The sequence below is a fragment of the Rutilus rutilus genome, assembly GCF_951802725.1.
Source record: "Rutilus rutilus genome assembly, chromosome: 20".
NCBI lineage: Eukaryota > Metazoa > Chordata > Actinopteri > Cypriniformes > Leuciscidae > Rutilus > Rutilus rutilus.
In genome coordinates this window covers 11,522,638-11,538,737 of record NC_140225.1, presented here as the reverse complement: position 1 = coordinate 11,538,737, position 16,100 = coordinate 11,522,638, and the positions used below count along the sequence as shown (strand labels likewise).

The following is a 16,100-nucleotide window of genomic DNA, read 5'->3' as shown; positions in this document are numbered from 1 at the left end:
TTATCCAAGCGGCCCTTTATTTTCTCTATCATCCCTTCCCAATTTTTTAATTGAAAAGACTCGTCCCCCAAATAAACTCCCAAATACTTTAACCCATCTTTTTTCCATATCAGACCACCAGGGAGTTTGGGGGGCACTGTTGTCCGCTCTCCCACCAAAATAGCTTCGCTTTTTGACCAATTCACTCTTGCAGCTGATACCATTTCAAAATCATCCAAAGTTTTCATTAAAAGGTTCACATCATTTTGCTCTTTTACAATTACAACAACATCATCAGCATAAGCTGATAAAACAAAAGTACTTTCACATCTCTTCAATGAGAGGCCTTTCATTACCCTTCTCAATCTTTGCAAAAGTGGTTCTATTGCCAATGTATAGAGCATACCTGATAATGAACAACCTTGCCTCACTCCACGCTGAACTTTAAAAGGAAAACACAAGCCACCATTAAATTTCAACATACTCTCAATGTCATTATATAATACTTTAATATAGCCTTTGAAATCCAAATTAAAACCAAAGGCATCTAGAGTCTTCCATAAATAATCATGCTCTACACGGTCAAATGCCTTTTCCTGATCAATGGAAATCAAGCCAAAATTAACACCACAAATCTTTGAAAAATCCATCAAATCTCGGATTAAAAAAATATTATCAAATATAGATCTTCCAGGCACACAATAGGATTGGTCAGGACTAATTATATCATCTAAAACTTTCCCTAATCTAATCGCCAATACCTTAGACAGAATTTTGTAGTCAGAGCACAGTAAAGACACAGGTCTCCAATTTTTAATATCACTCAAATCTCCTTTCTTTGGGAGGAGTGTAAGAACTGCTCTCCGACTACTAAGTGGTAAAAAACCACAGACCAAACTATCACTAAGAACTGCAAGCAAGTCTTCTCCTATAATGCTCCAGTATGCTTTATAGAATTCAAAGGGAATCCCATCTAACCCTGGAACTTTCCCGTTTTGCGTACTCTGGAGAGCTTCATACAGTTCAATTAAAGTTATATCTTCACTAAGTTTTGCATTGGCACTTTCTGATAATTTTGGCAGATCTTCAAAGAAACAACCATCAATATCTTGATCTATCCTATGATCAGAACTATAAAGATTTTTATAAAATGTTACTGCTCTTTTCCTCATTTCGACTGGGTCTGATAACAGAACCCCAGCTTCAGACCTTAAATTCTGAATATACCGTCTTTGACCATTCTTTTTTTCTAATCCGAAAAAAAACTTTGATGGAACATCCATCTGCCCTACATCCTGGAAACGTGATCTGACCAATGCCCCTTGTGCCTTTCTTTTATAGAATTCAGACAAGGCTGATTTTTTCATGAAAAGAGAATCTAAATGGTCTTGATTTCCTGTTTCTTGAATTAAAACTTGAATCTCTATAATTTCCTCTTCTAACTTCTTTATAGACTGAGTTAAAACTCTTGTGACATTTAGAGTATATTGTTGACATAGTTGCCTAATATTTACTTTCCCAATGTCCCACCATTCCTGTAAAGAGGGAAATTGATCTTTTTGTTCTCTAAAAGACTCCCAAAAAAAACTAAAAACATCTTTAAACTGTAAATCTGACAACAATGTCACATTAAAATGCCAATAAGAACTACTTAATTTAACAGAACTAACAATCATTCTACACACAACCAAACTATGATCAGAGAAACCTACTGGAAGAATTGAGCCATTTACAAAAAAACTAAGATGATGTTTGAAAACATAAAATCTATCTAATCGTGCCATTGACAACACATTTTCACGAGCATGAGTCCATGTGTATTGTTTAACATCATGATTAAAATTTCTCCATACATCACAAAGCTCATTCCCTTCTATCATTTGTATCAGTTTTCGGCGTGAAGCCATATGTGGTTCTACATGATTCCTATCTATATTTCTTTCGACACAATTAAAATCTCCTCCCACAACCAAAAATTCTTCATTATCACATTTTTCTATTACTGTATTCAATTGATCTAAAAACAACATTCTTTCCATCTGTGAGGTTGGTGCATATACACAAATGAAAACAAAAACATGATCTTCAAATTGAGCTTTTATCTTTAACAATCTACCTTTTACAATCTCCTCTACTGAACAAGATGAGGGAGAAAAGTTTTTATTAAACAGAACTGCAACTCCTCCACTGAGTGAAGTATTATGGCTCAGAAAAAGAAGACCTCCCCATTCCTTAGCCCATTCAACAGCAATGTTCACGTCACTATGTGTCTCCTGTAGAAACAGGACATCAATTTTATTCTGTTTCGCTACTTCATATATCTGAGCTCTCTTTCTGCAATCTCTAGCCCCATTCACATTTAAAGACGCAATGCGAATGTCACTCATAAATAAAAATGAAAAAGAAACTACAGCACAGAGAGCAATACATCCAATAAGGGCATGAATACTAAACCATCTCATCATCATTATTCAATTGGAGTTGAATTTTTGTAACGATTTTTTTTAAACGATATACTTCTTTATCTGCAAATCTTCCTTCACTCATTAAACACTTAATATTTTCCAGAAGTCTTCTGAGATCTGGAAAATAATCATCAACTTTCACTCCTCTCATATTTTTGGTCACTTTCAAGAATTTTTTGATCTCATCTACTCCATATTCAAGACATGACCAACTGGATTGAGAACAAACGGAGCCACTAGAATCAGAGCACTCACTCTCACTGCTTACATTGTCCACTTTATTCTCTTCTTGATTCTTTCTAACCTGTTTCAAAACCATGCTCTTGCCAATTTTTTTCCTCTTCAGAGGTGTTTTAAAAACAACCTGATCCATATCCATTAATGTATCCTCATTTTGAATTACACTCTCCACTTGTGACTCAGTATCAGAAAACTGATTTAACCTCGTTTGTGTGTTACCAAGAGCTTCTCCACAATCACTACTGTTGCTTTCAACTCTCTCACAGGTTACAATTTCGGATTTATTTGCGTTTCTTTCATCAATTTCAACGCTTTGTCTAGTTAACTCAGATTCAACATTTTTTTCTACAGACACTATTTTTGGACCACTAGAATTCGGCGCATTGGAAGTACTGGCGACTTCGCCGTCTCCATTCTGCTCAGCGTTACCTTTTTCACCATCATTCTGCCCACTATGATGAGCGCTGTTTTCCGGACACCCGCGGATCAAGTGACCAGACTTTCCGCAACCAAAACACCTCATCGTGTCTGTAGTTACAAAAACGGTGTAATCAAAATCATCCACTTTAAATTTAAAATTTACGTCAAGATCAGTTCTATTTCCGTTCAGAATCATGTACGTGAAACGCCTGAACGACACAACATGTTTCACTAACCCCGATTTACATCCTATAGCGATCTTTTTTATAGGAGCAATCAGTTTGCCAAAGCGTGACAATTCCTTCATCAACATCTCATCTTTAATAAAGGGGGGTACATTTGAAATGGTGACTTTTTTAGCGGGAGTAGAAAGAGGTAATACTGGAGTAAATAAACCACGTATGTTTATTCCCTTTCCAACGACTTCATTCGCTTTCTCTACAGTATTTAAGAACAGTACAATTGAATTATTCATTTTGGACGCCGCTAACACACATTCATGACCCACTACATCACCGACCGCCACACTACACTCCTCCACACTCCCCGCAGCCACCACCTTCACACCGTGGCGCCGCGTGAGTGAATCGAGAACATTAACTCCTTGAGTCGCCATGCTTCCCAGTACGAAGACTGGTTTAGGCAGGCGCTCAGTTAGGTTTCTCTGCTAATCACAACAAACAACAAAAACAAACAAAACAAACAAAACAAAAAACACAAAAAAGGGGGAGAAAAAAGTATTTTTAAAGCCACAGCGGGCACAAAAAAAACCACACACTCACCACACCACTCACTCCACTCAACAAACGCCCGCACATGCGCACAGAGAGAGAGAGAGAGAGAGAGAGAGATTTACTGACATATTTCCAGAAGGATCACTCTCTCCGAAAGTGGGATATGGAATTGTCATTGCTCTGAAACAGTATAGAGCCTCCCATCCATAGTGATTGCATTTATTTCTTGAGCAAACCTTTCCCTCCAATACATAAACAGGAAGTGCAGTCATACCTGCAGTGTTTGTGTGGGCCACTCAGGGTCTCGATGACAAAGCACTCCCCGTCATTCAGGCAATAGGCCAGGTCTTTCTCCTGACATGGTTTGAAATGCTCCGATTTCAAAGGCGGAAGAGTTGGTGACGCTGAAGGATAAAGAAGAAAAGGAAAATTACGTCATGTAACAGATTAAGAGGACAAATATGTCAGCTAGGGGAGTAAAAGGTTAGGAGAGCGTTTTTATTTATTTATTTATCCAAAGTTAAACTTTAAAATGTCCCACCTTTTTTGTCTCAAAAGAAAGAAAGTCATATAGGTTTGCAATGACATGAGGGGTGAGTGAAGAGTTTGTTCACCCAAAAATTCTAATTCTGTTATCATTTAAATGTTTACAAGCATAACGATCCTCTATTAGGCCTACATTTATGTTCTTAGAATATAATGGCATTGGACTACAGTACATTGCAATTTAAAAGTTTACTAGAGGTTTTTGAACACAATCTATCAGCTTTCTATTCAGATTACACCATTTTAAGCATTGCCAAGAAGTGGTACATGAGGCTCTGAAGTCTTTTGGCAGAGTATTTCATGACCATTAAAATCAATAGCTTTCAACACTTCCCCTTCCACAATACTTTATAATCTAAGACATCTCCTTAGATGGCCACAACAAAAGTGATATCAAAGATTACCACATAACCACCAGATAATGCAAGAGGCCTCATACCTCTCTGAAACAAGTAACCAAATTTATCCTTGTTACTATGTAGTTGTAACTGACAGGGAAGGGCCTGTTGTACAGTGTGCATGAATTTGGTTTGCTCCTGATCCATTACTGAAAGATGATCGATGATAACAATGAAGTAATCACTCTCTCTGGCTTCTTAGAATTAATACAGGAGTCTACTCTTTGGGAAAAGACTTCATTGTGATTAATGATGCCAAGTTCACTTTGCTAAAGCCAACATAATAAGGTAACCTTGCACTTATTACAGTCCTCACCACGTGTGCAAGCGTACCTGCTGAAAATCTGTAAACAGAACTAATAATATGCCTGAGAGGCTTTGACTGACAACAATTTTAAATAAACTGGAAATAAAAAGCATTTGAATGCTTGCCATGAATACAGACCATAAACTGAGAGAGGGACAATGGTTAGGTGGACAAAGGTTGCCACGTAAAATGAACAAACAAGACATAACAAAATGTAAGGACATGGTCAATTACACAAAATTATTTTCTATATGGAAAAGATATTAAGATGTGTTATGTGTTATGTATAAGTATTACAGTATGTCCAATTTCAATTACAATTAACTCCTCATTTAAACTGCTTAAAGTTGGGCGATATGATCACAATTTTAACTCTGATTTGAACAAAAACGTCCAGGTTTCATAATTCTCAATATCACCATATAAAGAATCCATTAACCCAACCTACCACTACTGTAGGTTTATTCAACCTTAGCCACATAGCCTACATACAGTACACTCACAACAAGTTATATATATATATATTACATAGTAAATCTCAACTGCTTGATTGTTTATACCATTGCAAAATGTAAACTATAAAATTGTTCAGAGATATAAAGCTGTATATATAGGATGTCCAATTTCTCCCGCATACAGTACATTGACAAAGCAATATATAGCTAATCTCAACTGCTTGATTATAGTTGCAAATGTTAACTAAATATTTCCTAGAAATATATCTAAAATTGGATGTATAATACATCCAACTTTATCCACATGCATGCAGTATAAAGCAATACTAAACAGCAAATCTTAACTATTTGATTCTTTATATTGTCATAGAACTATATTATCACCCAGCTCTGTTCTGCTAAATGCAAGGCATCAAGATATTATAAACATTAGCATCATGTTTTTTTTTTTGTAAAGAACCTTTGAACAATGTGAAAAGTGCATTACAAATGACTTGGCTATACAGTACAACTTGACTCGGCTTGTTTGTTTGCATTCATTCAAATTATCCTTGTATGTGTCAATTAAACAATTTGATTACAAAATATCAATATTTGGTTAATTGCAGATAATGACGTTGGAGATTGAATTTTATTATTGAATCCTTATTAAGTTGTGTATGGGTCAAAGAGCATGATTAATTGCATTCTTTATATAATTGTAATATATAAATAAATAATTAACAAAATCAACGTTAATTTTGCAAGATTCTTTTGCAGTCACTAATAACTTTAGTCTGAGTATCAGCTGTGGGTGATGTATTCATGTTCATTAATTTTCAAAATATTCACCAGGTTTTCTGAGGCTAATTTGACATGCGTTCAGGGTGCCAGGTGATAGAACGAAATGTTTTTATATTTTTCAATAATTGCATCTGGGTGCATTGCCAGACCTTTTGACAAACTGCTGTCGAAATCAATGCAAAGCGCTTGTGCTTTGTGTTCAAAGCAAAAAGGGTTGAGCAGTGGACAAGATCTCTATTAGTCATCCTTCAGAACACTGATGATATTGATAACTGCTTAGTAGCCCATCAGCCTCATTACTGAGTCCTTTCCTTGAGATTCACAGTGGGGCTGGTTTCCTCCAGACTGTCAGTTTCCTCTGTCAGGAGGTGAGATAGGGCCAAGTGTCTAAGAGATTGGAAATCTACTCAGACCCTGACATCCCCTCTGTCTTAGTTTGTTTCCGTGGGCCGAGGCAGGTGTGGGGTGTTAAAGGATGGGGTTCCCCAGGGCCAAGCACCGATGCCGTCTCTCAGATGTGACATTCCCCCAGAGTGCCTGGCGGCTTGACATACAGTGAAGGTCACAGAGAATCGATTAGCACAGAAGCAGCAATACACACAGGGGACAGACAGTGCGGACAACACTCTCAGAGTTAGCTGACGATTTATGTGTCTCACTGAAATGATGGCTTAAAGGGATAGGTCTTCCAAAAATCTCAATCATTTACTCACCGTATCCCTTTAAATAAAATTACTTAATGTCAAATTAGAACTGAACCCCCCAAAAATTGTCACAAGACTAAACTTCAATATACACTTGCTTTTACTTATACATTATATATTGAAAAGTATCATATATATAACATTGAAAAGTATCATATTTTTGAATCAACAGTATGCCCATATGCACAGCAAAATCAGGTAGGGGGCAAATATCTATCCAGGTGAGGGGCAAATTTTGTTTAAACCATTTATGATCTTTACCAGTTACAAGAACACCATTTGAAGCATTGAAAATAGTAAGCATAATCGTTGTAAGATCTAGTGTAAACGCAGTGTAAGGCTTTGAACAACAGCTAAGGTATTCTGTAAGTAACTTGTATGTAACTTAGTATCCATGAGTCTCTTTCAGTGTCCAGTCCAGTGCTTTGTAAAGCTGAGCCACTAGATCTTCTGGTTCTGAACGAATGCATCAAAAGCTTGTGATATCAGAGAAGCAAGTCAACAAAATAGCTGCTTATCTATGAATACTCATTTCTGGCGAAATGTCAATTCTCTGACGGAGCTTCAGCAACCCAGCAGCGGAGATTCACTGATACAAATCTTTTCAAAAAAAGATCACAGTTTACAAGCTGAGGCTTCAATAATTTGTTTTATCATAGATGTGATGTAGTGAATAGCTAAGCTCCACTGGCCTTGACCTCATAGATTTGAATTCCCTCATTACAGAGCACTTGTTGTTAAGAAATGTCAGACAATACTGACAATCTCTTTCTGTCTGTCTTACTATCACACCCATCTCTCTCCCTCTGTTTCTCATCTAAATGCAGAGGTCAATGGCAATTTCTTGTCACCGAAAGAAGACCACCTCCCACGCCATTAGTTCAGCAGGCCGGTCGGTGCCTGTGGTCCCTCTGTTGGCTGACAAGCTCAGGGCTTTGTTTCTCTGGCCAGTCATTTACAACGACCCTCAAGTCCCCCTGCAGCACAATGTTCTGGTCTGCAGCAAGGTGCAAGAACAGAGCAGGGCCAATAGGAAAAAAAAACACTGGGAATAAGTGTCAGGAATGATGGATGTGACAGGAGGAAGAGGCATTCAGTGGAAAACAATACAGCAAGCAATGGAATCTGGTAAAAATTTTTCTAATAGGAAGGAAAAATCATAAATGAGAACTTTTTATTTATTTATCTGAGACAGCAATGAGATTAAATGGAGACTTGCTGAAGTCTCCTGCCCCTCACATGTTTGTCCTGAGGGGAAAAAAAGTACTTGTAACAACAATTAATAATAATAATCTCTCGTTTCTTGGTTTCAGAAGAGATCCCGGCAGTTCTCCGATTTTCCAAAATCCCAACGTTAAATCACAAAAGTCACAAAAGATTTTAATACCATCTCAAACACTCATAATCATATTCTTACAAAACTATTTGTTCTATAATATCTAGATTATCCTCACCAGGGGGCGCTAGGGGGGTCTGTAAAATATGACTAAAATGACATTTTAATATGCACTTGTTAATGAAATACAATTAACATATTTGATAATAATAATTAAGACCATGGAAATTAGAGAAATTATAACCATGGTATTCTATAGACAAAATCATTTTTATTAGTAAGAAGAAAAAAAATCTGCATGATGTATAAAAAAAAAAAAATAAAAAAAAAATCTGATAATAATTTAACATTGTTTTTTAGTACAAAGCCTAATTATTATATCTGGGAATAATAATTTAATTAAAATAATAAAACATTTTGGGATTTTATGGATTTTATACAAGAAAATGTATAGCTGCATGCCTTTATTTTTTAGGAAGGGGTTCCTTACAAGGGGATCATCACAGTTTCTACTTTAAACACACACCGACCACATCACCCCCCCCCCCCCCCCAGCCCCCTCCCACCCACCCCCACACAAAAAATAAATAAATTGTAGCTGCTACAGTATGTGAAAGGATCCTCTCACTGTTACCAGAGATATGAATGTTCTGCCTTATCTTGTATAGTACCTGTAGCCACACCCAGGAGCCTGATACACATATCAGCACACAGTATGATGTAGGACTGATGATAGCGGCCTCACTCAGAGTTATTCAATAAAGATAGCAAGTCTCCTTTACTCCCTCCTCTTATGCAACATCATTTATCTTCACAATAATATCTGTTAAGCACCCAGCATCCTATCAGGCATAAATACCACCAGTGTGGTACATATGTATCACTGTGTGTCCGTGTCTGCGTGTAGCCCTGTGGTGAAGCACACTTCCTGCTGTATATTCCGATCAATTGCAGTCATGCAGTGGAGTAAAGGCGATCGATGGACGGCATGCAGGAAAAAGCTGATAAACCAAAGGATACAGAGCTATGTTACCAACACAGAGAGAGAGAGAGAGAGAGAGAGAGAGAGAGAGGAGGGGGGGCATTATATTCCTAAAAATTATGGCTCCAAACGTGATTTGGCCAAAAAGAATATTGTGATTATTTTGACCAATCTTGTGAATTTGACTTGAACCACAATGTGATAGATGCATCTCATGTTGTTGCTAAAAGCAACAAAAACACATTGAAACCACAACAGTGTGCACAAAAATTACAAAATTACCAAGCAATGACTTGTCATTTTTTCCCCTAATCCTGCACTGCCAACAGAAAGAGTTACTTTTTAAGAGAGTAAAAAAGAACCCTGTTCTCTTCGCATTCTCATTGTATATAGACTCGAATCTCTTTTTCACACCTTAGTTGTGACATAATCATATTTAACATAAATATAATATTATTGTAAAATATCACTATTGATTGGATGTGCAAAGATATTATCATTATTATTATTATTATCATCATCTTTCGATATTTTATTTTTATCTTTAGTAAGAGACAATGACCTTGTAAAAACCGCACTAGGTCATTCAAATTTTATCTATATTAATACACTAATTAATATTAGTGCGTCAAGTGGCTATGTTGCCTGGAAACTGCAAACAACCTACAGTTACTCTAGTATAATCGCAGATAATTCTGATCATTATGTACACTGTTCAGAATTGGTTTCTGTTATCATACTGTTGCTGCCGGCTGTAAATAAAACTATAACCCACGCGAGTCTGTGAGTTACGGTGATTTTATCACGTTTTGCGTCAATGCTAATAACATCTCTATCCGTCATAAAATCACTGTAATGCAAAGCCTCTTGTGGCTTATTGCTTTAACATCACCCAATGCCTAGAAATGGCGTCTATCTCCTCTGCACACACTCTCACTCACAATGGCTGCTGTGAGTCGGGTGTGTGCTGTGCACTGCTGCATTGCAGATGTTTGGAATGGCAGTCGAAGTCTCTGCTGTGACGGAGGACTTCAACACGCGCTGATTAAACTGACAAACGTCTTGCATGACACGTGGAGCGTCTGCACGTCTGAAAAGAGAGAACTCTTATGTGAGGAGAATTAGCCACTGCTAATGTGATCTTTTATAACATAAAGAGTCTTATGTTACTTTGGCTGGCATCTCAATAGCTCCAGCCATCAGCTCTTTGTGGGCAGACAGTCTTGTGTGTCCAGCTGCTGTTGGACAAGAAAATGGATCTCTCTGTGCATTATGAAAACACCCTTTTTTTCCACAGTGCATCTCAAATGCCTGCTCTCTCTCTGTGTTTCTCTAACTCTCTAGAACTCAGAGCTGGCGTTCATCCAGTCTAAACATAACCCTCTTTTCATGCATTCTATCCCCTATCACTCGCTCTCTGTCCATTCATCCATCCATGCCATGCTCTCCTGGACCTGGTCCAGTTCTAACAGCATGTTCTGTCTTGATTAGCATTTGGGGTAAATATCCACAACTCCAGTCCCACAGCTGAAGAGCATTAGCATCTTTAACAAACAGACAAGCCAGAGAGTGTATAAAGCACTCATCTATAGGTGCCAGGATGAAAACAAAGCTGTTGGGACCTCAACCTTTCAGTCCTCTCTCTCTCTCTCTCTGTCCCACTTACAGCGTTTCTGTCTATTTTATCTGCTGGCTTTGTCACACTAGGCTTTCATCATAAAGCACAGAATTAGACAACCTCTCATGAGAAAAGGTTGACAACATACATTTTTGCAAAGACAGAAATATGTAACCCCAGGTATAAATCGCTGCAGTTTCCGGGTAAATATTTATAAAAAACATTTTTTTTCCAAACCTGCTTAAAGCAGCGCTATGCAGTTTTGTGCAGTAATGCAGTTTCTCGCTTTTTGCTCGCGGGTTTCTCAATAGAGCTCCCCCTACAGCTTCGGAATAGATATTTGACAACACTGTCGTCAAAACTCGTTGGCGACTCGCCCCCCTCCCATCTTCTCCCTCCTGTCATGTGCATTTGTTTTCAAAGAAGCCGGCGAACGCACAGAGCCATGTCCACTGAGGTATGTATGATACACAGAAGGTTAGCGTATACATGTTTATATAGTGTATGTGTGCAGTGCCGTAAAGCAATTCGTTACATCGCGAGACCTGATATCACGTGATACTTCCTGATGCTGAAGCCCGCCGCCCCAAAGTTGCAAGGGTGGTTTTTCTGCTCAAAGGCGGGGGGTGCGAGAAGACCACCATTCAACCCGAAAACAGTCATTTAATCATTCCAATGACTCCGAAGCTGTTCAGTTAAGGTAAAAAAACCTGCAAAGTTCGTCCCAATATTGAGCTTCATTGGAAGACCTGCATGACTTATCACAATTCAGGTGTATAATTTACCAAAGGTTTTCAATGGCTTTAAGGTCAGGGGACTGAGGAGGCCACTTAAAGACTTCAAAATGCTGAGCATAAGCACTTTCATTGCAGGAAACTTTGTTGCATGCACAGTGTGTTTGGGATCATTGTCATGTTGGAAATTACACATTTGCTCTCCACATAGATTGGCTATATTGTGTTCAGCAGAATCTTCAAGTATTGGGCCGACATCCTTCCAACACCTGCTGCAGACTTGCGTCTCCAATACCAATGTTTCCCCTGCCGTGCCTAATGGCGCCATGCATGCATTTGGTATTAAAACACACCAGTCATCTCCTACGAACATACCTGGCACCATCCAGTGATATAGGTTGTTAAATTTCGACTCGTCGGATTGCAGAACATGGCTCCAATCTTCCACAGTCCAGTCCTTTATTTAATTTCTTTTGGCAAATGGAAGGTGTTTTTTTTTTGCAGTAGATAAAATAAATAAATGGTTTCTTTACTGGTACTGCAGCAACGTATTGCACAAAACAATGTATAGTCACGTTTTCCCACTAGACCAGGTACAAATTAGAATAAATGCACATATTCACACACCAATATACTCTTTGTTGAGCTGACTAAGCAAACCTAGACACAAAATGGTGTCCGAATTCAGAGAAATCCTGGCCGCCAGTATTTCAGGAGTGGGTGAGAATTGGGACCTCAGGCCCGTTGCCCTTATCTAAACCTAAATGCGTAATTTATCTCCTCCCTGAAAGAGGACGACATCACCTTTCATTTGAAGAGCGCAGTGAGTGGTGTTTGTGACTAATGCTGAGATACTGTTGTGATAGACACAGTTGTAAGTGAAGAGCAAACCAAACTGTACACCTCTGAAAGAAAATGTCCTATCTCTGGAGTATGATGTGTGCTCTCTAAATGTCACACAATGTGCTCTATGCACACAGAGACAGGTGGCACTGCATATAATTCACTTTGTGAGCCTGGGAGACTGGGAGCTTTTAAAGGGGAAACACTCCTGATAATTAAACCACAGATTGCTGGATAAAGTGCACTTTGAGAGCATCAAATATTCTCTACTATCCAATAATGGGAATGTCCAGTGCATTACACCAAACGGTTAATCAAGACAAAACGTTAAAATAGTGAATTGTATGCCAGCTGTAATTTCACTCTCCCAAAAAGACAATTTTCCTTGTTAAGAGTCAATACAATGTCACGTTAATTTGTTTGTGCCCCCTGGATAGCATTGTTTTTAATGCCTAATGCAATTTGGTAACACTTTATTTTGATGGTCCCTCAATAGAAATTTGACTTACTATAAGTAACTTTGCAACTACGTCAACTTATTCTACTTACCCGAACCATAACACCTAACCCTATCTTAAGAGTCAACCAATACTGTAGTGAGAGTAAGTTTACATGTAGTTGACAAGTTACTTATAGTTATTAGAATGTCTAAAGTGGACCTTTGAAATAAAGTGTAACCCAACAATATTGTCAGATATTATTACAGTTAAAATTTTCAGCAGCCATTACTCCAGTTTTCATTGTCACATGATCCTTCATAAATCATAATACTGATTTGGTGCTCAAGAAAAATGTCTTATTATTATCGCTTATTATCGATTTTTTTTTTAAAACTGTGATTATTTTCTTTCATGATTAGCCTATTTGATGAAAACAGTTCAAAATAACAGCATTTATTTTAAATGTATTTATTTATTTTATATTTTTGGGGGGAATAATGCATCCTTGCTGCATAGAAGCATCAATATCTTTTATTTTAAAATTTAAAAAAAGTAGACCCATTTTTCAATTACTGACCTAAACCGTAGTGTGTGTGTGTGTTCACAAATATGAGTGACTCATATATTATTTATTTATTGTAATTTCGGAAAACCTTACACTTGTTCACTCACAATGCGTTGATGAGCAATCATTCAAAGTTCAATATCACCGTAATGACTCACGAGTTCTCAGAAACCCTGTCAATACTCAATTTACTGGAATCTCTCACTAAATGCAACATTGATTATTCAAACAGACGCCTAGTTGGAGGTGAAAATTCACTTCTTTCCAAACATTGAGGTTGAGACTTACTCCCAAACAAACAGTCAACCACACAAAATGCCTTTACTATTAGTAATGCATCATACATTCACAGTGTGTTTGAACACTAGTTGTTTTCACACAGCCATTCAGAACTGGGTAAGTGTCCAGACGTTTCTATGATGTTTATTTTAGGATCAATATTTCAGGGCGTTTGATGGTATTTTTTCTACAGATTGATCCGTTGTGAGTTTTCTCTCCAGAGAAACACACAGTATAAGACTCGCCTTGATCAGACTAAAAGACATCAGAGTGTCAGTAGCTGTGTAAAAGCAAAAATCCATCCTATAATCTGCTAAAAATCCTCTTACGTCGTACCTGGAATATAGCTGCGAGATGACGCCACATAGAACAGCATAGCCTATCAATTGTGATCCCTCTCCACCAATCTATCTCTTCCTGCTCTCAGCACAAAGCATATCTCACTGTGATTTCCAGGTAGGACAAAATACAGTGGCCTTGTCACCATTCATAACAGGCAACACCCTTAAGGAATCTTTCAACACACGTTCACAATGACTTCTTCACCTTCCCGAAAGCATCATCAAAAATGACAGACAAATCTGTCTGTTTGAGCACATATCCTTCCGGAGGGCTATAAGCTCTGGGTTGAGGAATCAGAGGACTTTATTAGTCTGGAAACACATAGAAATGTACACAGAATCCGTCGTATACATGCAGCTAGAGTTTTTACATCCATGCGTGGGAAGAATGACTGCTGTCAATGTGTCCGACATGCGAGACGTCTGCGGACGTCAGCCAGGGGCACATGATGAAATCATCCTAACAAATTTGAGAGGAAACTGAGTTTCATTTTTATCACCTCCACAGTGCTTCCTGAATCCCCTCATGGTTGTGTTGGCTGTCTTCGCATGAGAGCAATAGCGTGAATTTCTTAATTAAGCTCAAGAGGAAGTTCTTACTTTTGGGACAAGTACAGCTCTGTACTTACTGCTATTACCTCAGTCTCTCAACGTGTGTGATAATGGAAGAAGGAACAATGAGAGAGAAAAATTGAGAAAATAAGAATGTGTTTTCTGTTCACACTCTATTCATTTCGGTTTCTAACAGGTTATGTAAGCACCAGGACTGCCTTCTTTTCGAGGGTAAAGTGGGACAGGCATTCTGGGGCTCTTCTGATTAAGGATAGGAAGTGACACATGGAGAGGTACTTGCTGTGTTGTGTGCTAGATGATGATTTGTACGGGCAAACACAAGGACTGGGAGGAAAAAGCTCTGCTGCTGAAGGAAAACCGTTGTTTCCCAATGTGTAAAAACATTGGGAAACAACGTTCAGGCAATTTAAGTGCATTATGGGATGCATTCTCGGATGAGCAGTAGAGAGCTCAAGAGCTCAAAGGATTTAGTTTTTCTCAGAAAAGCACCAATCCAATAACAGGCCTGCAGTACAATATTACGATTCTCTATCAGATGGATTTTCATCCAAAAAACATATTTTAATATCTCTCTGGTTTGAATGTGATATGCACCGATGGCCTTCCCTATACAAATTCAAGATAAATCTGGATTCACTGAAAAATCAAATGGAGTGCAATGAAATAAAAGTTATGGATCAAAAGGAAATCCTAAAACAAATGGGTTGTAGGCTGTGATTAAAAATTCAGAAGGTGTTTGTGTAAAAACAAATACAAAGCAAAGTAGGTCAGTCCTTCTATCCTGCACCAGCAAAACGTCACTGATGGTCTTATTCCGGAGGATTCCATTGGTTCACCCACTGCTAAACTACACTTGTGTCAACATTGAAACGTATGGGATTTTCTGACTTCCTGTTGTTTTCGAAATAATGTCCACACCATAAATGTATAGTAAAAGTAGTCCATTCTACTTTCGTGGTATATTTCAAGTTTTCCGATTTCACATTATAACTTTATGTGAGGAACAGAATGACTTTTAAGTCATTATACAGTGATGAATGTTCATTCAAACATTCACAATATATCCAAGTCAAGATGCATTGTACCAGGGTTGATGCTATGTAAAATGCCATTGTGTGTATACTGACAAACTGTAAAGCGCAAGAATTTAATTTAATTGAATAAGATTTGAGAGCCATGGCAGAGTGAAAGGTTTCAGAATTTCTTTAGCACTTATTCTGTTCCTGCACTCAAAATTATATACAGTACCGTTTAAAAGGTCCAGAATAAAAGCCATTACATTGATATTTTATGGCCTGACAGTCATACAATGGCATTACAACAACATCAGAAGAAAGCACTCGATTCTATGGCAGTGT

General features: G+C 37.9%; 1 protein-coding gene across 2 annotated transcripts in view; it reads right to left on the bottom strand.

Moving 5' to 3' along the window:
• nrg3a (neuregulin 3a) overlaps nucleotides 1-16,100 on the bottom strand; it is a 327,881-nt gene that overhangs the window by 115,413 nt on the left and 196,368 nt on the right. For both annotated transcript variants that reach the window (XM_084391956.1, XM_084391957.1), the window contains exon 2: nucleotides 4,113-4,242. In XM_084391956.1, the coding sequence (XP_084248082.1) occupies nucleotides 4,113-4,242 (130 nt within the window). The remainder of the gene's footprint in view (nucleotides 1-4,112; nucleotides 4,243-16,100) is intronic.